Source organism: Syngnathoides biaculeatus, chromosome 5, assembly GCF_019802595.1.
Source record: "Syngnathoides biaculeatus isolate LvHL_M chromosome 5, ASM1980259v1, whole genome shotgun sequence".
Lineage (NCBI taxonomy): Eukaryota > Metazoa > Chordata > Actinopteri > Syngnathiformes > Syngnathidae > Syngnathoides > Syngnathoides biaculeatus.
Window position 1 is genome coordinate 19,969,269 of NC_084644.1, and position 27,980 is coordinate 19,997,248.

The window sequence follows — 27,980 nt, forward strand, 5'->3', positions numbered from 1 at the left end:
AATTGAAATACTGATATCAGTAAAATGAATGGATTTTCGAAAGGAATTTCACCCAGCTATGTATTTATCATTATGGCATAACAAAACGACCCTGATACATCAACTCCAATGTGCAACATTCACGTTTGGATCTTAATCAGAAGCAGACGTACATTAGTCATCCACCTGGATTGGATTCAACATTTAGTTCACGCAGAGGCCGAAGGGTACAATATTTTCACACCAACAGAACTTAAAGCATAAGGGGTAGCAGGTGGTAGGTGCAGAACAGCATGCCCAGCCTACGGCACAATGATTAATCACACATCCAGGATGGGGGAGGAATTATGGTTCAAGTACGGAGTAAATTGAATTCAATCAGTGGTCAAAATACTGTGTAACTATACAGTTTCCGGGAGGTCACCAAAGAGGTTTATGAGAACAAATTTGAGAAGCTGTAGGTTAAGTATAAATTGTTTTTTGCTTAAAATTGTTAAAATTCAAATTTTCACATTATATGTTACTCATGCGGTTCTTGGTTTCAGAAAAGGTTACGTGAAGTGCTGCGATATGACACGAATTTTACATTTCAAACAGAATGGAGTAACTTCAATTATGCTCCCAATACGTACTGTAGTTGCGATATACACATTATTATTTTATACTTACACATTAGATTTATGATACACAGATAGACAAAGGGCATACTTTGAATATAGATTTAAGAGGACATAAACAAATGTATAGCACGATAAAAGGCCAAAATAAGGATAAGCTAATGCACGAGTGTCAATCCACTGGAAACTCAACCTGAAAAACGGAAAAAAAATGCTTGCGTGAGATTTAAAAAAGTATAGCTCACGTTTTAAAAATTATTGTTTAAATAAAACCCATAATTGCAATGGGATATACACTATTATTTTTAATATCAAGCATAGCCAATGATTGACTGGTCTAAGTTGGTGTGTATCAACCAGGAAATCCAGTCCACTATGTGCATGTAACCTGCAATAACACTTTGTTTAAATTTAGAAACGTTCATGTTGATGTTTTTAATGTGATGAAGAGTTGCATGTTTACTAACAATAACCAAATTATTATACTTGGATACTTATGATGGTATCACTGACATCCTTAATCTCAATTTGCTGTATCTGTACACTCTTATTTGAAATAGAATTTGTGTCCTGCACCATCACTTGGGTCTTTTAAATCACTACTCATATATAATATCACAAAACACAAAGCCCTGTGTTCCACAAAATTAGTATTTCAGCAGATAATACAGAAATTGTGGAGCTAAAAAAAAATCCCAAATGAAAAAAAAAAAGAGAAATACAGTATTGTGGATAAAAGTGAAATGGTTGCTATATGGGAGGTGGCAATTAAACAAGTTGAGTTGTACCTCCATATGACTTTGGTGGTGATACAACTCATCAAACAAAAACTAAAACACGTCACACAATATTCAAGACAGAATATAAGGCACAAATATACAGAATTCAACTCATTTAGTACCAACATGTTATGCACAATGCAAAAAATACTTTGGTATCAGGGACACAGCCTCTACTCTTGAATCACTTTTGTAGTGGAGGTGCCCCCCCACACCCCATTATTTATCTTTAAGTGTGGCAGCTGTGCAAGTGACTTTAACGCAAAACTAAACAGGACTTTCAATTCTGTCAATTTCGTATAGGAGACCAACAACGGCCAACAAGTTGATGCTGAGAGAAAATTGTATACATTGCAAACATGAAATATCTTGGAATTCATGAATAGGGATTTGATGACACCATTCTAAAAGTTCCAAGATATAGTTAATAGACAATCTGCAAAATTACAGTTTGAATAAAAGATAAATTATAAACAAAGCTCATTGCTTGTTGTAATGTAGCAAAGGCAGTACAAAAAGCAAAACAAGATGAACCCCTGAGATTCACAACAAATAGTGGTCAAAACAGTATTCACGCAGTCTCATTTTAGGTTCAAATCTGTAAAGTGTAACTTCTCTTTGGTTGCCAAGCAACTAAACGTACAAACAGCAGTGACTGGTGGCTCAGATCGTAGAGAGGGCAACAGAAAACGCTTCTGTCATCTTAAGAGGAAAATTGGTTCTAGTTACTTTAATAATCACCCTGTTTTGACTGATGCTGCGTTTAAGTGTCGTTGGAAAAGTGCAGCCACACAATCAAAGCAGATGAATAGGTGGGCTCATATTTAAGTGATGTTCCGCTACCTTTTTAAATTATAGAGTGGATCAGTCAGTCTGAAAAGAAAGGATTTTTGTATGAGTGGAAAACAAATATTTGTTGGCACTAATTCCTCTACATTTCTGTTTGTAATCATTTAGATCTGTACTGTTGGCAGCAGACAATCAATGCTATTTGTTCGCTGTTTCATTTAAAATGAAATTGTATGCAAATAAAATACTAAAGCTGTGCCAGCTATTCAATGTTTTTAATTTATTGGCCACTGACGCATAGACTTCCTTTAACACAAGGTTGACTCATTTAGGGTCATCAATTTGCGATTTTCTTTAATTGCTGGTCTGTAATTTGAAAAATACTTCTGGTGTTGCTTGAATGATGTCATAGTTCAATTTCCATTTTTTTTTTCTTTTAAAAGCTGAAATTCTGAAGGAGGAGATCTTCGTGCCAACAGTATATGATGAATAGGCATTTATAGTTTAAGTGACCACAGTCCTAAGTAAAATGCAGAATAAAGAAACTTGAATACATATATACAGTGGACATAAAAGTCTACACACCCTGTCAAAAAGCCATGTTTTTGTGAAATAAATTTTTTTCATAATTTTAAAACATACATCATTGACCTACAACCTTCAGAACGTAATTGCAAAGAGTGGGGAAGCAAAAACAAACAACTGAGTTTTTGTGGTTGCTCAAGTGTCCACACCCTTCTATGATTAGACAATTGGCTGTTTTAAGAATTAACACCTAATCACATCCAAGTCATTGATGGCATCAGGTCGAACCTCATATGTCCAAATTTTTTCTAAATCTATATTCCCACTCTATCCCCACATGGGTCTGTGTCAAATTATCGACAAAATGGCTTGTTCTCCTTTGATGAACAACAAACTCCAACAAACATGCTGTTGCTTTGGTTTCATAAAAGGGATTGTCTTGCAGATCCAAGGACTCTGCCCAATGGCAGCATTATGTTCAGTGGAAGTCAGCAAATGCCTGCCACAATTTCAAGTATCACTGATTAACCCAAAATTAAGTTCAAATGTTTTTACCAAGGTTTTCCTGACAATGTGGTTGCCACCATTGTTTACAGCACAAGAAATGGTCCACCAAAAGCTTCCGCAACATTAGAAGAATTTCACTTTTCAAAAGTATCAGGGAGGAGAAGGGTAGAAAAAGAATTTACAAGGTATTAAATATACCAGGTAACACTGTAAAGACACATATCATCGAGTGGAGAAAATATGGCACGAAAGTGAGACTAGGAAGAACTGGACATCCCTCCAAAATTGCTGGAAAAAGGAGAAAAAATAAAATTGCTCACGGAGGCCAACATGCAACATAGAAAGAGCTTCAGGAATTTCTGAAAAGTACTGGCTCTTTAGTACACGTGACAATGTTCTTCCTACGCTATATCGGGTTAAGGGGTGGATTGGCAAGAGAGAAGCCCTATTTTACAAAGAAAAGAATTTAAGCATGGCCACAGTTGGCAAAAACAACATTGACAAATCCACGAAGGGAAAATGTGCTCGAATAACTCACTGAAACTTAAGTGGGAACTTCATCCGTACATTTTCCGTTCCGCTTATCCTCACGAGGGTTGTGGTGTGCGCAAACAGGGCAGTTTTCCTCACCAAAAGAACAACAGTGACGCATGGTATTGATAGCATCATGGGTTCGAGCTGTTTTTCTGTAGCTGGAATTTGGAGTCTTATTCAAATTGGGCCGGATTATGAATAGTTCCAAATAGCAGTCTGTACTTAGTATAGAACATTTGCGCTTTGCTAGAAAAATGGAGGTATAGAGAAACTTTGCCTCAAATCAAGAAAAAACCAATAACATCAAGTTGTGTCCCACTGATTATTAACGTTTTGCACATTTTTTTTATATTTGACAGAGCAAACTGGCAACTGAATCATGTTGAATTTATGCTTGTGCATTTTCGGAATTAGAAGTTTTGGGAAAAATCCCAATTGGAAACCATATTCAGTTTATTTTGTATGTTGAGTTGGTTTTGTCTTTTTTAGAAATTCTGAGTCATTGGTTAATCAAAAAAAAAAAAAAAAAATCGACAGATAATCCATTACTAAAATACACGTTAGTCGTACTCCCAGTTGTATATGCCACCATGATCAAAAAAATGTTTTTCTGGTTCATATTTCCTGACATGAATAAGAATTAAACTGACTACTAATCAATTTAAGTGAGCTGCCATTTTGGCCCATATCATCCTTTGCTGGCAACCGAAATGAACGTTACAACGGCCCTACGTCACGCAACCAAATGAGACCTGTGTGCGCTGCCAGTTGATGTTAATTAGAACATTTTTCTTCAGGTTAGGATAAGAAAGGCGCTTGCCTGTTTTCCGGATTTGATCTCGTACCGTAAGCAGTGTTTTCGAAGGTAATTGTGACATTAATTTTGATGGCCGGTCGAGGGTGATGTCTAAAATGGCAGCCACCTGAGAAATTGATAAATTATTCTGTTGAATTCTTACTCCACAAATGCAATATTAAACAGAATACTTTGATTGGATTGGTGGAGGCACATACAATGTATAGTTTATAAAAAAAAGGCATTGTGAGTTGACTGTAATTTTTGCCATGTAACGCACTTCCCCCACCGCTAAAAAAAATAAATCTTTAAGTCAATTGTGCATTATACATAGGTATAGTAAAATAACATTCCTTCAAAGTGAAATGAGGAATAAGTGCATATAAGTATGACTTTTAAATGTAACTTATAGGTTTACATCATTTTGGTTCGCATATAAAATGTTAATTTAGCCACTCCTTTATTGTGTGTGAGCACTGAGGTTGTGATGCGCCCTAGTTTTGACTGAACTATTAAAGAATTACTAGTAACGTATGGATTACTGTATTAATAAAAAATAGTTAAGACAAGAAAAGCTGCAGAGGGAGAATCACACAATCTTGATTAGCATTCCCATTATTAAAAATATTTATGGAATAACCGAATAAATGACTTAAAAACAGCATTTTAACAACTAAAGAATGGCACCAGGCACATTTTGAAATCATCTGAAAGCAATCCACCACGATCACGTCAACAATGACCCCAATATAAAAAACACGGCGGCTTGCTAACCGATGTCTGAGTGTGCGGAGCACCATTGTACGTTGTTAAAATGCTGTTTTAAGTCAGTTAGTCCCCTAGTATCATAAATTGCTGTAAAAATGTGACTGTTGGTAGAGTTTATATGTTTATTTGCCCTGTGCACCTTTTTTTTTTTTTTTTCCACACCAGGAGTTAATGTGCTATCTGAGCACATAACTTCTCGAGCGTTCAGTACAGTGGGCAAACTAGCTAATGTGCTTGTGATCAAGAAGAAAAGAAATCAAAATGGAAAACATCTCCACAAGACCACAATGGTAAAACTAAACACCCCGGTGCGCCACACTAATCTATACTAGCCGAAGAACAAGCATACCTTAGTATTGATACAATACTGACTGGACTTAATTAGAAAACATTATTTAGGAGAGGACCGCCACTAATATTTATTGCATATATATACAGCCATGGATAGAAAGTCATACGTTTCCAAGAAACATAGGAAGAAGGATTTTCCTGATTTTGAGAGTCAATTATGGGGGTGCACATTATACTAAAGAGCATATTATACATAAGAACTTATGGTACTCCTGCAATCCTTTTAAAGGAAAAAAATATTTTGGAATGATTTATATTGGTCTAATTTTTTCATACCAAAAAACCTGGCATTTGAACAGCTCTGTCTTTTCATATCCACTGCAGTAGTATCTTCTGTGATTTTTGATAACTGAAACAAAGTGGCCAGATCTTCCCATCAAAATGGTGTGATGTCTATCATACTTGCACATAATAGTGCTGGTTTAATGGTCATTCTGAGAAGGCACTGACCAAAGCTCTGATCATTTATCATACAAGATGGATGTCATTACACATAAAGTCCTTTTGCTACCTTCCCAGCAGTTGGCAACCAAGATTGAGTTTCACAATTGGTTTCATTTGCCTTGAGTGATGTTCTGGTGAACCTCTTTTTGTAAGTCAAAGTCATACAGCCTATTCAAAAGTGGTATTTCATATTCTACCAAGATGAACATGCTTCACTCCAGTGTCCATCAGTAATTGTGTCTCACATTTTAGCCCTGTGGTTGTTTCTTTCTGTTCCACTGTATCGTCAGTTTGACTGCCATATTTACTGACCACTAATAGAATACACAGAAGCATTGCTCCATCTTCTGATGCACACCCTTTTGTCTCCTCCTACCACTCCGGTGCAGAGAGAAATGAGACTATGCTGAGGTCAGTGTGTGAAACTCCTTTTGATGGCTACACTGGGGAAGAGGCTCGATAGCTCTTGGGCTATCCTTGTGTCGATCTGCGAGCAGAATGAGACATCCAGGAGGAGCAGTTGTGGGCATGACTGGAGGAGCTTCTTCAACGAGGCAGCACTCACAAGCCGTGTACCTGACATGTCACAACATGAATATGAATGTCAATCTACTCAGTAGATTATGTCATTAGAATAGCTTTTAGCAATGGATGCTACTTTAGTAGTGACTCCATCCCGGTGATTATTGCCAAGTATTTTATTCACTTATACAACTGCAATCATTATGATTTTCAATGATTGATTCTGGAACTAATTATCTCCACTTTAGTTATTTCCAATTAGCAATGCACTTATAAAAGTTTGAAGAACCTGCCGGTCGACCTGCATCTTGGAAAAGATAATGTTTGACCTCAGAGGTTCCACTATTTGCTTGTATGTTGATGTTTTCAAGGTACAGTATCACCATACACAGTGCAGGTCAAAATGCATTGAGTCACAAAGGGACATCTCTCCTTTTATAGTTTTGGTGATCTTATTAGTAAAATATTCCATATGCTACCAATAAATAGCCAAATGCACAATTGGCTTCTAATGGACATGCATGACTGGAGAGAATCAATGACTGAGAGTCTAACTTGAGTTGTGAGTGAGAGTCTGACTTGCGTTGTGAGTATGGACACCACACAAAAACAATGCAGGCATATGCCTTGCATTTCATCAGAGTTAAATAACAGCAACTAAAACTACTAGTCAAAGTTTCTCGACCATTGCAGGTTCCTACTCAAGTGTTGATTGAATGACTTTTGTGACAATGTTGCTGCCACCATTGACATGACACAGGATGTCTCTTCTGTAACGTATAACGAAATTAATTACCCAGTATGTCCAGATGTTGTAGTAAGGGACAGCCGGAAGCCAACTCCTCAATGTCCGAGTCACGGACTGTGCGGTTGGCAGTGAGGAAGAGCTTGCGTAAATGTGGTAAACTGCGGGCCAGATGCTGGAAACATCCAGTGCTGCTCTGCAGTGTGGGACACCAGCCCAAGTCCAGCTCCTCTAACATTCTGAGTAGTTGGAGATCAAACAACAGATAGATGTAAAACTGAGTTGGCTTCAAACGTCTCTCCATCAAGGAGTCCTGCAAAGTGAGGTGAGCTTTGAAGTGTTGTCGGCCGTCACAGCTGGATTTGCCTTACCTGCAGCCAGAGACAAGCTCATTCAGGCCACGATCTGTCAGGTTTCTGCAGCGCCAGATGTCCAGTGAACATAGTGAGCGGCATCGAGTAGCAAGCATACTGGCCACAACGTCATAGTCTTCAATCTGTTGACAATACGTCAGAGTTAGGCATTTGCAGTGGAACTATTAACCAAGAGATTTGGTGACCAAATAAATTGCGTTGACATGAAACTGAACAATATATGTTTTTGAGATTGATAAGCGAGCAGTTCAGGGTGTACACCCACAACCCTTAAGCTACGCTAAGCAGTGTAGAAAATGGATGGATGACACTGAACAAACTTAGAGCATCTACCATCAAAATTTTATGACCTAGTCTCATCAGGAGACCTAATCTCAGTCCCAAACTGTCTCCCTTTCATGGTTCTTTGTCTAGTATATTCCCTCCAGATGACTAGTGACAAGTTCAGGATGTGCCATGCCTTTCACCTTGTCACCTGGGAAAGGTTCTGGCATACCCAGAACCCAAGAGAGGATAACCGTTAAAGAAAATTGATGGTTGGCTCGAAATCCAATTTTGGAAAATGAATGGAAATCCTTGCATTTTATTTCTTAAAAACATACAAAACAATGCAGGTGTGCAAGTGTGATACTGATATAAATAATTCAGAAAGCACTGCCAGATACAAACAAGTTAAATAGTTACAAAATATACAACAGCCTGACACTGATTAAGATAAAAAATTTACCTCAACAAAAAAAAAAAAAAAAAATCAGATGATGGAAAACATTTGCCACAGTGACATATATTTTACAAAAGTGAACAGCAACAAACAATGGTCCACAAAGTAAATCAAAAACACAAAGTTATCAACAAAGTTAAAAATAATTTAGGAGGTATTTGACTGGGCATCCATCTCCAACATGTGTGGAAACAAAATGGCAAAGCAGTGATATCAAAGAACTTGGCATCTCTCTGAAATTTACAAACTGAAGGGAAAACAAAACTGGTCAGTGAGGCTGCAAAGAAACCAGCAGCATCACTAAATGAATTGTCAGTAAAATTTGTAATTTGCGCAATTAGATTTGGGCACTAATATGTGACATCTTGTCTTCTTCATACAGTACAACTGCACTGTGGCTAGAGCTTACAATTACAAAGCAGAGAAAATTTATTTCTATTGCGTATTTCATCCACATGGTAACTCACTGTGCTTTCCATGATTAAAATAATTTCAATACAAAGAGATAAAACATTTAAAACATAAAAAAATGATAAAAATGAAAATAAATACAACTGAAACAGTGTACAGTCCAAGAAACAAGTGAAAAGTGCAAATACGCTTAAAAGCATAAGAAAAAGAATAGTTTTATTTATTTATTTTTTTTTTTTATTTATTCCATTTGTGTGCAGCATAATAGCTAAATGCTGCTTCACCATGTTAAATACAATTGTGTGTCATCTGCATAGCTGTGATTGTCAAAATTGAGGGTCTGAAGAATTTGACCCAAGGGTAGCCTATACATTTATACATTAAATATACAGTATGGATACTAAGACCAAGGATGAACCTTTTTTTTCAAAATTTCACCAAGGTTATTTTATGCAAAAACAACGCTGCACCCACCAAAAGTTAGCAAGACATTCACGAGGTAAAATGCATTCTCTATTGGGTTAAGGTCCACTGATTGATTTGGCCAGTCTCAAACCTTCCACTTTCCCCCTGATGAAGTCCATTGTTGTGTTGTTGTTTGTCTTGTTGGATATTGAAGCTTCTCTCAATTAGTTTTGATGCATTTTTTTGTAAATTCTCAGACAAAATGATTTCATAGGATTTGTAGACTGTAGAAACTAAAGTGAGAGAGAAGCAATTTTCCTTTTCTAGGCCTTGTGTGGTGGTATTGTTACACTGTTCCTGCAGCAGGGCTTCAAGGCTCGTCAAAACCCCTCGGGGGTCTCCCCCTGCGTGACATTTAAAATCCTTAAAAGGTGGGTCAAGCACAGTGGTCATCTTGAGTCCCTTTAGTTGTGTGTAGATTCATGTAGGGATAAGTCCTTTGTGAAATCATTCCTAAATTTCACAGTACGTTGAGTCATCATCAGAGACCGCCATCGTGTGGGAGAGGCGGTGGGGAGCAGGTAAAACTATTGAAAATGAATCACAAATCTGCAGTAGACAATCCGGGAAAAAAGTTATTGATCTACAAAACCTTTCAAAACTATGAGCGTGGGTTCCGCTCAAGTATAAAGGCAAACTCTGTACGGGATGGCTGCAGTGAAATCAACACGGTCGCTGCCTGCACTAGTATAAGAAGTCTTTAGAACTTATACCGTGACTGCTGCTTTAGCTGTTTCTGCGCTCGCTCTGACATGCTGATGATACCAGAGGGTTGAAGTGCTTCAATGGTACGCAAACTGTGCGTAATCTGCACAAAACCAAGCTTTTATTGTGGTTTCAATCAAGCATTTTTTTTTTTGTATAATTTGTCCCCAAGAGTTCTTCTTCCAATTCCTCAATTGTGTTAGCCATTAGCAGCATGGAGATATGATTTGCCAAGCTTTGACATCTGTGCCAATGTAATTGGTGTATCAGGATATTGTGCATTGACAGACAAATGTTCTGCATTTCTTTGGAAAGCAAACTGTGTGTGATGTTTTATTTGGAATGAATTAATCATGACTAATATATTAAATTCCCACCAGTTATATTTTGTTGAACATGCACACAGCTTCAGATGTTGAGTGAGGAGTGTGGTTTTAGACCTGCTCTAAGTGTATAGTGCCTAGAGACAACTTTTGTTGTGATTTGGCAGTGTATAAATAAAAATCAGAGTACCACCACTTACACACAACAATTACTTCTGAGTTCAAAGCACACTGGATGGTTTCAATGGCACCCCACTCATTCATGGTCCGCCATGTCAGAAAGAAAGGAAACGGTGTTGTGTCACTGAACATAATTAATCACAGCCAACTGGTGGATGAAGACACCACAAAGAAAAACCTGAATAAGAACTGTCATCGCATTCTACAACCACACAAAAGGAGGTGTAGACACCATAGACCGAATGGCTGGCACCTACACCTGCACCGATGCCTCTTTCAATGAGCTTTCAAGGGAGCTCGTCGGACCACACATGAGAAGCCTAATGGCAGGTTGACCCCAACTGTACATGCTAATCATTGAAGTAATGGCAATATGTAGAGTAACAAAAGCCATGACTTGGCCACAAGAAAGTAGCAGAGAGGACGAAGGAAAGAGAAAGAATAAGCCGTAAGGGCAGGAATGCACATGGTGTCCTGCAGCGTTTAAACTGCAGGAATAGGAGCTGCATGGAAAGTTATGCAAGCACATACACACTCACGATCACACTTAAGGGCAATTTAGAGTCTCCATTTAATGCATATTTATTGGATGTGGGAGGAAACCGGAGTGGCCGGTGAAAACCAATGCAGGCATGGGGAGAACATGCAAACACCACACAGGCAGGGTCGGGATTTGAACCCCAGTTGTCAGAACTGTGACGCTGACACTCTAACCATTCACACTGCCACCTAGTTATTTACCAATTGCTCCAAAATATTATTGGAAATGACTGTCAGTTTCATTTTGTTGGGAAAAAAACCCAAAACCAACTTGTTAGTAAAATATGGACCATTAAGACACAACCTCCTCCTTTAGCATACGCACAGTGATGCGAAGAAAATTGGCGTGTACGGACGTGTCATGATTCTGTGACTTTGCGTATAGGCTCAACTTGTGCACAAACTAAGAAGATTTTGTATGCATTTATAAGTGGATCATCATTTTTTCATCCACGCAAATAAAAGTGTAGCCTGCCATTTTTTATGAAAAGCATGAACGAGAACAGTGTTTCTCAATGGTTGACCACCTTGGGACCTGCTTTTTCCTACTGTTGTATGTTTTGGAGCATTTCCCTCAACAAAATACAGTCATCCATCCATTTCTTTATAATCCAGTTTATCCTGTTGAGTTTCACAGGTGAGCTGGAGGCTATCCCAGTGGATTTTGGTCAAGAGGCCATGTCCGTCTTTCCGTCTAAATGCAGTATTAAATTAAGAGCTCCTTTACATCAACCATATGTTAACGTCTCATTTATTATGGAAGAGGTGCTTCCTATAATAAGATTCCAGAATTTCCCCATTGCACAACCAATCAAGCATTATTCCAATCTATTTGTGTTTACTCTCACCCTGACACAGCTCCCGAGGTTCAGGTGTTTCAACTCAATGCAGAAGGTCAGGATGCTAAGAATAGCTGTTTGCTACAAAGACAAAAAAAAGGAAAAACAAGAAGAATGTGAGTTTTATATAAACTGAGCACACACAGATGTTTCAATTTGGACATCTCCTCTAGATGTCACAATTTCGTAAAATATATTTCCATTCTGACTGCCGTTAAACTTATTTTGTTCCCACAAATGGCATGGACTTGAACTTGTTAGCAAAGACATTTAAACGATGAAAATGAACAACAGATATACTTTGATGAAAGTGCAACAAGGATGATAAATTACAGCTGAGTAATGTCAGTAAACAGTGCATCAACTGTATAGGAGAAAAGATTGGGTTTTTATGCTGGCACAGGTATTAGCAATGAGAAAGTGTCAGTCTGCATAGACGTGCTTCCTTCTGCCTCTGGCATCTTCTCTTCAGTGAACAAGATATTTATGTATTGAGTGACAACATCATGACAACCTGACAACAAACACACTACTCATTCTGTCTCGCTGTAAATAACCAGCAGGAAAATGCATGTGTTGATCCACTGGAGTGACTCAACTTGTGTCTACAACGTTTCGGTATTAAAACATGACAAAGAAAAAAAAAAAACATTCAAGTTCTGACACCTGAGTAAGAAGTTTTACCTTCCAGACCACCCTGAACATGAGCACTGTAATATGTCTTCAAATCCACCAATGATCAGCAATAATTGAGTGCTTATTTTTAAACTCAGTGGTGCTTATTCTGAGACATGTGACATCGTATAAATACACACTAAAAACAAATAAATATGAATTTTAACTAGTTGGCTAGTAAAGACAAGAAGTGGTTCGAATCTTAAATTGGGATCTGAATATAAGAAAACGAAAATCACTGCTTACCTTTTGTTTGTGTTGTTGTTTTTTAAAAAATGTTAGCCGAAAATATATTTGTTTTTTTTTCCAGATTTAAATTTCTTGGATCACAAATACAGTTTTGAAAAACACAGGACTGAATTTGACTTGAATATTTAATTCGCTATTGTGTAGATGAACTTGAGGTTTTGCAATGAGAATGAGTAAAGGATGTTCATGAGATTGTCACAACAATCAATTAGATAGAATGAACATATTTGAAGCGTTAATACAATTGCATTATGTCTGACATGGAAGATGTGCTCTTATTCTGCTGCTGTCATTGTTGAAAGAAGAATGATATTAACATTAACTGCAGTTTAAACGAATTGTCACAAGTCTATTAGTCCACATGTGGTGTTTCATGTGGACACGAATGACTTGAAAACAATGCTACATGCCAGTGGTCCCCACCCACCGGTCCACGAACTGATACCCAGCCATGATGTATTAGTTACTGGAGCGCAAAGAAAGAATGACCAATTTATATAATTTGTGTTGTATTACAATTTGAGCATCAATGTGTTTTATTTTGAAAATTGATGACGTCTTCTCCGCCACAACAGCTGCATGTTGCAATTGACACATCAGGACTGGACAGAACGCTTCCCTTCCTACCGGGCTGGCTAATAGCGGCAGAGCTCAAAGAAGGAATTACATGATAAATGAATTCAATTCATTTAATTTACTGAAAAGATTTGTCCTCTAGAACAAAATGTTTGCGAACGAAACAACACAACATTAGGAGTCTTTAAAATTTGGGTTTATTGCAATATTTAACTGTCATGCACCAAGTCCGCTCTGATACAGATATAGTTGTTGGTTTCTGCTCGACAAAGGTAGAAATTTGAGTTAAAATAAGTTAAAAGTCAGCCCGGATTTCAACTCTCATTGAAGAGCTACAGAACTGGAGTCTGGTCTGGCTGATTATAACAATTTTGATGCCCACTACTGCGTGGCGCCCACAGTGCACGCACCATGAACGGTGAAGGAGGAAGCAGATGTAGGCTAAAGTGGAAATATCAAAAATTGCACATGTTTCCGTTTTGTGGGTTGGATTGAAAATAAAAATACTTGAAACCAAAGGTCCCAGGTCTCTGAGTTCATATGTTATAACAAAAAAAATACCACATAATAAAGAGTCAATGCGCATTATTATGAGGGAATTATGCAACCTAAAGCAGTTTTCCTAGTTATAGCATAGTTCTTCTGGGTCACAAACAACAAAGATATACTGTACAGTAAGTGTGTACCTCAAAAGATCTTTGGACTGTGCTGATCCAACCTACCTCAATCTTGGTACGATAGAGCACCAGTCTGCGGAGGCATGTAAGTTTGGAAATGTGTGTGAAGGCCTGTGGGGGAAGGCGGTCGCAGGAGGCCAGATTTAGCTCCTGCAGTCCTGGACAAGTCTGGCCGAGGATCTCCAAACAGGCCTCATTCAGGAAATGGCAGCAAGAAAGTTCCAGACGCACTAGACTGAGTCCACAGACCTTCATGAAACTGTGGACAAAGGAGAAATAAGGATAGATTAAACAAATGTGCATAGGTGCTCTATGACCAGTTAGTTAATGTTCACCATGGTTAAGAATGATCAGAAATTGAAAGTACCATGCAATTTAAAAGACAGTTGAACACGTAAGCTTTCTTTCTAAACTTTTCTAGTTCTTCAAGGCCGTTTCTATACTTGAGAACTCGTCCTGACAGGCTAACCTGCTGAAGCTATTCAGGGTGAGAGCTCCACGGTTGCCAGTCCAAGAAAGGTTAAGCCTCTGTAAGTGTGTGCAGCGGCTCTGCAGGTGTCCCAAGGAGGTGTCATTCAGTCTGGCCCAGTAGGGCTGCAAACTCAGCTGGGTGTACTGTAGTGGGTCACAACAGTGCTGGTGCAGCATCTTACAGCTCTGGGCCAGACGGCACAGGTCTGGCAAGGTCAGGTGGCTCAGTATCAACTGAATGAGCTACAGATGGAGGATCAGAGAAGAGGTAAAATGTTGAGGAGGAAGACAACAAAACTAAATAATTATCAACCAAAGTTGAACACACTGCTGTGCCAACTTCGGATAAACAACAGTAGGTAAAAATGCCCCGGTGGAAAGGGCTGAGTTACATTAATTCCATGGATCATATAGTGTATACTCTGCCTCTATAAATAGCCCAGAGCAGTGATTGAAATCCAAAATTACCATGTGTGAATGTCATTTCTCACAACTCCTATAGTTCAAATCAAATCAACAGCCTTTATTGTCATTGTATGACTCTGCATAGAAAAAGATAAAGAGCGCTACTCCACAAGGTTTTGCCTTAGGAGAGAATTTTTAACACTGTTATGATCCTAAGAGCATTCTGTCCAAGGGTGTGACCAAGTCAGCCCATAAATCTGCTACTGTGAATCCTAAAATGGTTTCTTCTCAATAAGTGCCAGTAAAAGAGTTCTCAGACTTTTTGGATCGACGAACCCCTAACAATAAAGGAATATTTTCAAGTAGCTCCTTATCGTACTAAAAGCAATTTGAAATACCTAGCATGTGGACCCTTAATTGCAATTGGAATCTAAAAAGTCACCATTACAATAATAAATTCATCTAATCTACTTACGAGAACACTTTTAAAAGACAAAGTCATAATATTATGATTCATAAGTTGAAATTGAACAAGGGAAGAAAGTCATTTTAGCAAATTAACTTGCAAAATACATTTTAACTCATATTACTTTTAACCTGGAAAAGATGCATTCATTGCCTTAAGAAACAGTTCTCAAAAAAATCAAACTTTATACTATGCATGTAATAATACAACTTTTGTTCTAATCAAAATGACTGATGACCGATATAGGGATGTCATATCTTATAATTGAACCAAAGATAAGGCAGGAAGCGGTACAGTTATTAGTGTATTATTTGTTTGTTTTACGGAACACGCCAGTCCCTCCAGATTTTCGGCACAGTCCTGCTCAACATTATTCTTATTATGTAATACTAAATGTGGAATATCTCCTGAAGAAAAGGATTCAAGGGAACCAAGATTTTTTGTTTTTTTTACAGATAACGTTTGATACAAAATCAAACATTATAAACAATATTTTATGACCAGATGAAACAAATAGAGCAATTTAGCAATCCACACAAACAAATGTGTACAGATGGCTCATCGATGGCTTTCAGGAAAAAAAAAACACCTTGCCAACAAGTGTCGTAGAGAATCCATAATAATGTGTGGTTCCTTGTTACATCTGGGACTGGAGGCCTTGACTGTACCACATGCGTCATGAAATCAAACCTTTGCTATCACTACTGCCAAATGTTGGGCAAATTCCAATTATCTTCAGGGAGCTCAACTTGTTTACCTTATACAGGTTGTGTTATTCATCTTTTCATTTTTGCTCTGTATGAGAAAACAGCTCCTTCAATCTCACATTAGCAACAGCCATATAACAGCCAGCATTAAAACTAATGGAACATTTTCCTTCATTAGAGTCCACCATCATTCACCTCATAGGGTAGTTTGTCAAAGTAGCCGTTTCCTGTCCTGCGATCTGGACCCTGTCTGAAAGGACCTCCCAAATCAGACAGGTCCTCCTCGCTGTCACTCAGGTCAATGATGTCGATGACAGGCATTTTGTATAGCGCAAGCAGGGGCCTCTCTTTCACACCGCGTAGGATTACGGCATCCAGTTCAGTATAGTAATCCAGAAGAGAGCTGTTGACTTCCAGGCGTAGTAGGTTGGTGGGAAAACTGATGTGCTTGATGTTCGGTGAAAACTGGCGAGCCTGTGGTGCCAGCACCTTAGTGGGCTCTCCTGACCACAACACCTCCCATCTGCATGAGAGAAATTAAAAAGGATGAATATTCAATTCACCATGTATTCAATTTGATGATTGTGACGTCTCACGATTTAAAACTCATGAGTACTACATATTTTTCTTGCCTAAAATATCCCAATAATATTTGATTTGTATATCATTTATGTGATTCCGTAGTTTCATAATATTATAACTTTTAGCATCTACGGTCTTGAAATTCTGCTGTGCGTCAGTTTCCACCTTATTGAGATTATATACCATGAGATTTGCTTACATTTTTCATCATAAATTGCAGTTCCAAAATGTCCACGCCTCGAGCAATGATAGCCAATGACCTTCGGTGATGGATAACACCTTCATCTTGTTATACCCAAGGAGGATCGCATACTCCTCAGCCTTCCTGCTAAGTTCTAGTCAGGGGTTCTGGAGAAAAGGCTCCATCAGGACGTTAAACCCTTTGGTACAGGAGGAGCAGTGTGGTTTTAGACCCGGCAGTGGAAAAATTAATCAACTCTTACACCCTCAGCGGGGTCTTGGAGGGTGCATGGGAGTTTACTCAGCTGGTCTACTTGACCTTTATGGACTTGGAAAATGCATTTGATTGTGTCCATTGGGGAGTGCTGCAAGAGGTAGATACTCCAGGAGTATCAGGTACCCTTAATAGGGCTCATCCAAGTCCCAATGCAAACGGTGTTGGGAGTTTGGCCCATTACACTGCCAGCAAATCAGATTTGTTTGCAGTGACAGTGGAACTCCATCAAGGGTGCCTATGTCACTGATTCTATTGTGAATCTTTACAACAACAAAAAAGAAAAAGCTTTGCCAAACATGTTGCCCACTTCAAAGGTGGAAGCACCAAGAAATCAACTTCCCATGGCTGGTTGATGTAGCCAGAAAATACATCTCTAAAACTGAAAAAAAAAACAGGTTTATAATGTGTAGTGTGGCAATACAACATGTACAGTAAAAGTGAATGTTGTTAAAGAGCTACCTTTCCTTGCAAATCTTTGTACGAGAACCAAGCACACAGCTGGCATGTACCTGCAGTGCTATATACTGTACTGTAGGTAGGTTTTGGGTTAGCATTTTCAGGGACAGAAGCATATTCTGTATAAAAGCAGCAGCCTTTATTCAAATTAATGTTTGATCAGAGTATTTTTGTTTTACATTAATACACGGAGTACTTTTGTTGCTTTATCCATGTTAAATTGTCAGACCTTTCAAAGGTTTGGGCAAAATGTATTGATTTTGATGAAAGGGGCATTTTCTCAAAGAGGAATATTTCTTTTATATTTTGTGAATAAAAAATATATTTATTTAAACCATCCTTTCTATGGAGGGTTATGGGGTTAATACTGGAGCATAACAACAGTATTTAAAAGCTCATGTTTAGTTTCAGAATTAATGATAATTATTAAATCTCAGACCAATATAACCCAGGTTAACTTAAAATCCAGTTTTTTTTTTAATTCTGATTTCAATTATTAAGGGGAGAAAAAACAAAAGTAACCTGTCCCTGTGTGAAAAAGTAATACCCTCCTAAACTTAATATCAGCAGCAACAATTGAAGTCAAGCCTTTTCTTGAACTGCCAATGAGTATTCACATCTCTGTAGATATATTGACCCACTCTTACTTGCAGAATTCTTTGAATTTAGGTAAAATCAAAGCATGAACAGCCTTTTTAGAGTCAAGCCTCTGCATTTTAATCAGATTCAAGTCTGGACTTTGACTAGGTCAAGCCAAAGTTGACGTGATGGTTTGGTTCTGAATTGTTATCCTGGTCTTCTTCTTCCTCTTTTCCTTTCGGCTTGTCCCATTGGGCGTCGCCGCAGCGTGTCATCTTTTTCCATCTTAGCCTATTTCCTGCATCTTCCCAACTGCCCTCATGTCTTCCCTCACCACATCCATAAACCTTCTCTTTGGTCTTCCTGTCGCTCTTTTGCCTGGCAGCTCCATCGTCAGGACCCTTCCACCAATATACTCACTCTCTTGCCTCTGAACATGTCCAAACCATCGAAGTCTGCTCTCTCGAATCTTGTCTCCAAAACATCCAAACAAACAAAGACACAATGTAGCTCCTTCTGACCTTCTCTGTACTTTTCCACTAGCATCCTGAAGGCAAATAATGCATCTGTGGTACTCTTTCTAGGCATGAAACCATACTGTTCCTCGCAGATACTTACTTCTGTCCTGAGTCTAGCCTCCACTACTCTTTCCCAACACTTCATTGTGTGGCTCATCAACTTTATTCCTCTATAATTTCCACAGTTCTGAACATCGCCTTTGTTCTTAAAAATGGGAACTAGAACACTTTTCCTCCATTCTTCAGGCATCCTTTCGCCCGCTAGTGTTCTGTTGAATAAGTTGTTCAAAAACTCCACAGCCATGTCTCCAAATTGCTTCCATACCTCCACCGGTATGTCATCAGGACCACCTGCCTTTCCATTTTTCATCCTTTGTAGTGCCTTTCTGACTTCCCTTTTACTAATCATTGCCACTTCCTGGTCCATCACACTTGCCTCTTCAACTCTTCCTTCTCTCTCATTTTCTTCATTCATCAACTTCTCAAAGTATTCTTTTCATCTATTTAGCACACTACTGGCACCAGTCAACACATTTCCATCTCTATCCTTAACCACCCTTACCTGCTGCACATCCTTCCCATCTCTATCCCTCTGTCTGGCCAACCTGTGGAGATCCTTTTCTCCTTCTTTCATGTCCAACCTGGTGTACATGTCTTAATATGTCTTTTGTTTAGCCTTTGCCTCTTCTACCTTTGGCCTACGTCGCATCTCAATGTACTCCTTTCGCCTCTCCTCAGTCCTCTCAGTGTCCCACTTCTTCTTCGCTAATCTTTTTCCTTGTATGACTCCCTGTATTTTGGGGTTCCACCACCAAGTCTCCTTCTCCCCTTTCCTACCAGGAGACACACCAAGTACTCTCCTGCCCGTCTCTCTGATTACCTTGGCTGTTGTAGTCCAGTCTTCCGGGAGCTTCTGCTGTCCATCGAGAGCCTGTCTCACCTCTTTCCAAAAGCCCGCACAACATTCTTCCTTTCTCAGCTTCCACCACATGGTTCTCTGCTCTACCTTTGTCTTCTTAATCTTCCTATCCGCTACCAGAGTCATCCTACACATCACCATCCTATGCTGTCGAGCTACACTCTCCCCTACCACTACTTTACAGTCAGTAATCTCCTTCAGATTACATCATCTGCACAAAATATAATCCACCTGCGTGCTTCTACCTCCGCTCTTGTAGGTCACTATATGTTCCTCCCTCTTCTGGAAATAAGTGTTCACTACAGCCATCTTCATCCTTTTTGCAAAGTCCACCACCATCTGTCCCTCAAAGTTCCTTTCCTGGATGCCATACTTACCCATCACTTCTTCATCGCGGCTGTTTCCTTTTCCAATATGTCCATTACAATCTGCACCAATCACAACTCTCTCGCTGTCTGGGATGGTCAGAACTACTTCATCTAGTTCCTTCCAGAATTTCTCTTTCAACTCTAGGTCACATCCTACCTGTGGGGCATAGCCGCTTACCACATTATGCATAACACTCTCAATTTCAAATTTTAGTCTCATCACTCCATCTGATACTCTTTTCACCTCCAAGACATTCTTAGCCAGCTCTTCCTTTAAAATAACCCCTACTCCATTTCTCTTCCCATCTACTTCATGGTAGAATAATTTAAACCCTACTCCTAAACTTCTAGCCTTACTACCTTTCCACCTGCTCTCTTGGATGCACAGTATATCAACCTTTCTCCTAATCATCATGTCAACCAACTCCTGAGCTTTTCCTGTCATAGTCCCAACATTCAAAGTCCCTACACTCAGTTGTAGGCTCTGTGCAGTCCTCTTTTTCTTCTGACAATGGATCCAGTTTCCTCCTCTTATTTGTCTTCAACCCACAGTAGCTGAATTTCCACCTACGCCCTGCAGGTTAGCAGTGCCAGGGGCGGGCGTTGTTAACCCGGGCCACGACCGATCCGGTATGGGATTCTTTAGATGAACGCTCATATTTGTTTGGCACAGTTTTTACGCCGGATGCCCTTCCTGACGCAACCCTCTGCATTTATCCGGGCTTGGGACCGGCCTACAGATTGCACTGGTTTGTGCCGCCATAGGGCTGCATTGAATTGTTATCCTGGTGCAGAACCAAAATGCGCTTCAGTTTGTGGTCACAAACTGATGGCTGAACATTAGTATGATGCTTTTTCTCAAATGTTATGCTACATTTGCACCAGATGTAATGAGACAAACACCTTCCAAAAAGCTCAACAATCTCATCAGTCCATTTAATGTTCTCTTAAAAGTCTTGGGAATCATTAAGATGTTCTTCATTTGTTTGTTTGTTTTTTGGGCAAAGTGGCGCAGCTGTAGAGCATTGGTATCACAGTTCTGAGGACCGCGGTTCAAATCCCGGCCCGCCTGTGTGTCATTTGCATGTTTTCCCCGTGTCTGTGTGGGTTTTATCTGGACACTGGTTTTTTCCCACATCCCAAACATACATTAATTGGAGACTCTAAATTGCCCATAGGTGTGATTATGAGTGCAACTGTTGTCTGTCTCCATGTGGCCTGCAATTTGCTGGAACCAATACAGGGTGTACTCTACTTCCTGCCCAATGAGAGCTAGGATTGGCTCCAGCAATCCTGCGACACTCGTGAGGATAAGTGGCTCAGAAAATGGATGGATGGATGTTTTTTTTGGGGGGGGGGGAGAATTAGACAAGCCTTTCCGTTCTCTTTGGAACTCTGCCATGGATGCTATTTTTTACCAGTCTCTTCTTTATTAGTGTGTCATGAACACTGACCTTACCTGAAGCAAGGGAGGCCTGCAGTTCTTTAGAAGTTGTCCTGAGTTCCTTTGTGGCTTTTTGGATGAGTCATTCCTGTTCTCTTGGTGTAATTTTTCTAGGTCAGCCACTCCTGGGAATGTTCAATATTCTATGTTTTTGTTTTGTTTTTGTTTTTCCCCTTGTGAGGTGAATGACTCCCCTTATGGTTCACTGGAATCTTACAGTTTAGAAATGTCCTCTGTAACTCTTTCCAGACTGATGTCAATTACTTTATTTCTCAACTTCTATGGAATTTCTTTGGATCGTGTCATATGGTTCTTTATTTTAGATCTTTTCTCTGACTTGATTTTGTCAGGTCAAATTTTGTAGAACTGATGTCTTGAGTGTGGGTGTGATTAGTGAAAATTAACCAAAAATTGTAATTAGCCACATTTAATTCATGATTTAACTATGGGGCAATTATATTTTCACACAGGGCCTGGTAACATTGAATATTTTTTTTTCCTTAATCAATGAAAGCGGTTTAAAAACAGCATTTTAAATTCATCCATCCATCCATTTTTCAAACTGACGCAGGTTAGGCCTAGATTTGAACCCCAGATGAGGCAGTTGTGCTAACTAGTTGTCCACTGTGCCGCCCATGTTGTCATTATTTTAAGTTCACTTGTGTTATATTTGACAAATATTTACATTTGTCTGATATTTTAAAACCTGTATAAGCTTCCTTTGGGTCAAAATTTTCAAAACTTTAATTTTGACTACCATAGCTAAACAGATGACATATAGTTATATTTATCAGTGTCCCCAGATGACTACAGTTCAAGTGAGGTGTTGTGTCACTGTCTAAAGCAAATAACTGGATGAGCCAAAATTTTCTTCAACTAAACTCCAACAAAAAATAGTTTTTGGCAATAAAGAAAAAAAAGGATTGCTTTTAGTAAATGCCTGGACTCAGAATGTTAAAAAAACAGCAAATACCAAGTCTGAAACCTTGGGGTTCTAATAGCTTCTGACCCGAGTTTCAACTGTTATATCAAATCAATCACAAAAGTGCCTTTTACCCTCTGAAGAACATATCTAGAGTGAAGGCCTGTATGTGTCAAGTCGAGTCCTCTTGAGAGGGGTTGGACTCTGTTCCACTCTGGAGTAGCTCACCATGAGAGGTGTCAAGCAGGTGTGGGTCTACTTATTGCCCCCTAGCTCGGCGCCTGTACGTATGAGTTCAGCCCAGTGGACGAGAGGGTAGCCTCTCTTCGGCTTCAGGTCGGGGGAAGAGTCCTGACTGTTGTTTGTGCCTATGCACCAAACAGCAGTTCAGAGTACTCACCCTTTGTAGAGTCCTTAGAGGAGGTGCTAGAGAACACTGTGCCTGGGAACTCCATCATTCTGCTAAGGGACTTCAATGATATATGGGCAATGATCTGAAAGGGCGTTATGGGGAGGAACAGCCACATCCTAATCAAAACCCAAGCAATGTTGTGCTAAAAGACTTCCTCACGGATTGTCCATAACCAACACCATTGTGTGTTTCTTTCGGCTTGTCCCTTTCGGGGTCGCCACAGCGTATCAACTCAGATGAACGCATACATATGTTTGGCACAATTTTTACACCGGATGCCCTTCCTGACGCAACCCTTCTCAGGGAGTGGAGGCCCCAGTGGGATACAACCCCTGGTTTACCAAACCAGTGCTCTAACCACTTAACTATGAGGCCTCCATAACCAACACCATGATCAAGCATAAGGGTTTCCACACCTGCACAAGGCACCGGGACACTCTCGGTCGCAGTTCCATGATCAACTTTATTTTTGTGTCAAACGTGCAACCACATGTCTTGGACACCCAGGTGAAGAGGGACAGAGCTGTCAATTGATCACCACCTGGTGGTGAGTTGGCTTCGATGGTGGGGGAAGATGCGAGTCTGACGTAACATCCCCAAGAGTATTGTGGGGGTCTTTGGAATGTCTGGTAGAATCTCGTCAGAAAGAGTTTCAACTCCAACCTCAGAAAACTTTGCACGTGTTCTGAGATGGGCGGTGGGGGGACGTTGAGTCTGAGTGGACCAAGTTCCACGCCTCCATTGCTGAAGCGGCCGACCAGAGGTATGGCCATAAGGTGGTTGGGCACCATCCTGGCAGCAATCCCCCTACTTGTCGGTGGACACTAACGGTGAGGGATTCTGTCAAGCTGAAGAAGGAGTCCTATCGGGCATTTCTGTCCTGTTGACTCGTGAGGAAGATGATGGGTACCAGCTGGCCATACAGAATGCAGCTTTAGTGGTCACTGAAGCAAAAATTCCGACATGGGAGAAGTCCGATGAGGTTATGGAGAAAGACTTCCACATGGCTTTGAAGAAATTCTCGATTCACCATCTGGCATCTCAGGAAGGGGAAGCAGTGCACCATCAACACTGTGGATAGTGGGGATGGGAAACTGCTGACCTCGGCTAGGGACGTTGTGAGTCGGTGTGGAGAATACTTCGAAGACCTCCTCAATTCCACCAACACGCCTTCCCATGAGGAAGCTGTGTCTGGATTCTCTGAGGCAGGCTCTACTATCTATAGGGTTGAGGTTGAGCTTTTTAAGCGCCTCGGTGGGCTGTCCTGGCTACATGCCTCTGCATCATTGCATGGAGATCAGGGACAGCGCCCCTGGGATTGTGGTCCTTTTTATAAGAAAGGGGGCCGGAGGGTGGGTTCCAACTATAGGGGGATCAGACTCCTCAGCCTTCCTGGTAAGGTCTATTCAGGGGTGCTGGAGAGGAGGGTCCATCAGGAAGTAGAATCTCAGATTCAGGAGGAGCACTGTCGTTTTCGTCCTGGCCATGGAACAGTTGAACAACTCCACAACAACGGTAGGGTCCTCAAGGCTTCTTGGGACTTCGTCCAACCAGTCTAAAGGTGTTTTGTGGACTTGGAGAAGGCCTTTGACCATGTCCCTCGGTGAGTCCTGTGTGGGGTGCTTCAGGAGTACAGCATAACGAGTGCTCTGATAGGGGCTGTTCAATCCCTGGATGACCAGTTTGGTCCGCATTGCCGGCAGTAAATTGGACCTGTTTCCGATGAGGGTTGGACTGCGCCAAGGCTGCCCTTTGTCACCAATTCTGTTTATAATTTTTATGAACTGAATTTCTAGGCGCAACCGAGGCATAGAGGGTGTCCGTTTGGTGGCCTCAGTATTGCATTTCTACTTTTTGTAGATGATTTGGTTCTGTTGGGTTCATTAAGCTGTGGTCTAAAACTCTCACTGGAGCAGTTTGCAGGTGTGAAGCAGCTAGGATGAGAATCATCACCTCCTACTCTTACATCATAAAAAAAGCGCTAAGACAAAAGGTGACCCTCTAAATTACCGGTTGAGTTATGTTCCTACCTTCAACTATGGCCACAAGCTGTGGGTCGTGACCTAAAATACAAGATCCCGGATACAAGAGGCCAAAATGAGTTTCCCCCCCAGGGTGTTCAGGTTCTCCCTGAGAGATAGGATGAGTAGTTTGGTAATCTGGGAGGGGCTTAAAATAGAGCAGCTGCTCTTCCGCATTGAAAGGAGCCAGATGAGGTGGCTGGGGTATCTAATTTGGATACGCACCCCACCCCCAGGGGGAGAGCCCTGAGACAACCCAGGACATGCTGGAGTAATTACGTCTCTTGGCTGGCCTGGGAACACGTAAGGATCCCTCCAGTCCTGAAAAAGCCAATCAGCCCAAGACCATCACATTACCAACACCATTTTTTACTTGGTATGATGGTTTTTCTCAAATGTTATACTACATTTCCAACAGATGTAATGAGACTAACCCTTCCAAAAAGCTCAACAATCTCATCAAAGCTGGATAAAGTGCCTGGGCAGGGTGCCTCCTTGTTAAAGCTACTGGCCCCGCAACCCAGCCTCAATTTAGTGGAAGAAAATTGATGGATGGATGGATGGATGGTCATTTTAAACAATAAAGTGAGGAAACCATGCAAAAAGAAGAATTTAATAAAGCGCCAATACTTTTTTTACAGCAATGTAATTAAGAAGGCAGAACAGTGCAATCAGTTGACCTAACAGTTCTCAGGTCCCGGGTTCAATCCCAGACCCGCCTGTGTTGAGTTTGCATGTTCTTCCCGTGCCTGAAGTGGATTTTCTCCGAGCACTCTGTTTCCTCTCACATCCCAAAAACATGCAACATTAATTAGACACTCTAAATAGCCCTTAGGTGTGATTGTGAGTGCGACTGTTTGTCTCGATGTGCCCTGCGACTGGCTGGCTACAAATTCAGGGTGTATCCCGCCTCCTGCCCGTTGACAGCTGAGATTAACTCCAGCATTCCCTGTGATTCTTGTGAGGATAGGTGGCTAAGAAAATGGATGTATGGATGAATGTAATCAAGGGGGCATGAAAAATACAGTAACTGTTTCATAATTATTACATAAAGCTTTGCTTTACCATTAGTGTGAGAGATACCGCACTCGTGGAATAACACTGCATTTGCATCCAGATAAAATGCGTGAGGATTTAGGCACGTGTATTCATTTCACTATTTTGAGGCAATCACCACAATTTCAAGAATTCAATCATACTTTAGCATGTTCATATGTACATTTATACAATTACATTGTGTCTGTTTATAATTTTAAAAACCAGATGGTTGGCTCACCTGACATCCGTGGGTGAATTTTGGGAAAAGGGGTTATGCGAGCAGGCTAGAATCTGTACAATGGCTCCTGGATAGTAAGTCTCAAGCACCTCCACAGCTGTAGGGTAAACAGGCTCTTCAAAGCCCAGCTCAATATAATCCTGACTGTAGAAACCTTTCGGGGTGCGCCGGAAGCATGGTGGAGCGCTGGCACATTGTTCCCACCATGTTCCATAAGTTCTGAACACAGCAGTCTGTGTAAAATCCCCAGAGCTGGGGTAGACATTAGGTACACCAGCCAGGTTCCACATAGTGTAGGACATACTATTCTCACTGCCATAATGAGAGCTAAAGTCCAAAACTTCCTTCGTGTACTGCTCCACCTCCACACTGACAGGCAATATTGCCCGTTGGCCAGACTCCACTGCTCGCCGACTTGTCAATGCCTCACCACGAGTTCCACTCCTGGAGCGTCGCCGCAGACAGATATAGTAAAACATACTCAACAGAGTTAACATAGGGAACTCTCAGGTGTTGGAGGCAGTAGGGAAAAATGTAGGCTAGATGAAGAGCCTGCACCTACTAGTAGGACAATGGCGCTGTAGCCTTTTTGTAAAAGTAAAAAAATTGCAGGTTAGAGGCCAGGCTGCATGCATGACCTGTAGGTTAAGAAACACACATTCATGAGAAGAGCAAACACTGTATTTCCTGTTTGGCTAAATGTTATATATATTGTTTTCAAAATCAAAGGAGCTTTTGCTGATCTAATTGCGTAACGAATAGGGACGGTTATGTATAGATGCTAAGCAGTTCTTTCTAGCTCTGACTGCTGCACATGTAGCAATAGCAAGATGTAAATCTTTAAGATCGTGTTATTGCATTACTAACTGTAACTCGTAAAGATTACTGAAGGGCGCGGGACACACACTGAGTAACAGAGAGTTCAAGTGCCCAATATAATATAATGCATATGTATGTTGTTGGACATTAATATAACTTGTAACAAACTAAAGGTACTACAAATGTCACTGTCACTTTTAGTGTAGGTCAGATAAACTAAGACCAAAGAGCAAAGAAAATGCAAAGATGAGAACATTACTTGTAATATATACTTTTTTTTTAAAAAAAAAACTGCAGTTTAGTATGATTAGGTTTAGTGTTCCTAAGCACAAACCATCGTTATCCTTAGCAGTTTTATCGACATATCAGTGTACCGAATAACAATGTATAAAGGTAATCACGTGAAAGCTCTTAGAGGGTGTCGGTAAAATAAAATGTTGATCTGTGAAGCAACAAACATAAGGAGCATGTGTGTTAAAACAGCTGATGTTAGCTAGCCAGTGTTTGCTAGCTAGCCTCGTTAGCTCACCTTTCAGAACATGGTGCTATTGGCCAACAACCACTCAGAACGAAACACACATGGAAGAATTAATGTAAATGTAGTGGATATATGCATTCATGATGGGGGAATAATCCTATTTTCATTCTCAAAGAAATATCCCCAACCAGTCTCATTCCTGACGTTACCTTGTGACGCCTTCCATAACCTGGGACCCTGCATACACGCCAGGCACTAAGAACTACAGTATAACTTCATTGACTTCAAACAATACCTTGGTGTATAAAACTGACTGCGGATAGAAACGTTCATATTTGATCCGTAGACGAACTAATAAAACGCACTTATGAGGAAAGAGGGGGGAATTTGAAGGTCTCTATTCGAAAAAAATATTGGAATAGGTCACCATTCGTAGCAGATTACATTATTTGCTCTTCAGTTAAACATAAATGGATGAATATCACGAATAACGTGCAACCTAGGAAGCTACATGTTATCGATGAAAACAGCGAGTTTGGCAAAACAAACCAACATCCGGCCACTTAAAGAAAAGCATCTTGGGGGTTGT

General features: G+C 40.3%; 1 protein-coding gene across 6 annotated transcripts; it reads right to left on the minus strand.

Moving 5' to 3' along the window:
* Positions 1-886: 886 nt before the first annotated feature.
* fbxl4 (F-box and leucine-rich repeat protein 4) lies at positions 887-27,957 on the minus strand. 6 transcript variants are annotated; one of them, XM_061819395.1, is made up of 10 exons: positions 27,687-27,956; positions 26,657-26,732; positions 26,095-26,538; positions 16,336-16,663; positions 14,561-14,805; positions 14,137-14,350; positions 11,924-11,995; positions 7,728-7,852; positions 7,408-7,595; positions 887-6,665 (listed from the first exon to the last, which is right to left on the minus strand). In XM_061819395.1, exons 3-10 carry the CDS (start codon positions 26,394-26,396, stop codon positions 6,502-6,504), a joined length of 1,638 nt encoding a protein of 545 aa, XP_061675379.1. In that variant the 5' UTR covers positions 26,397-26,538; positions 26,657-26,732; positions 27,687-27,956; the 3' UTR covers positions 887-6,501. The 6 variants fall into 6 exon arrangements, with proteins under 6 accessions (XP_061675379.1, XP_061675378.1, XP_061675377.1 ...); XM_061819394.1 differs by having other exon boundaries at positions 27,601-27,956; XM_061819393.1 differs by having other exon boundaries at positions 27,443-27,956.
* Positions 27,958-27,980: the final 23 nt, after the last annotated feature.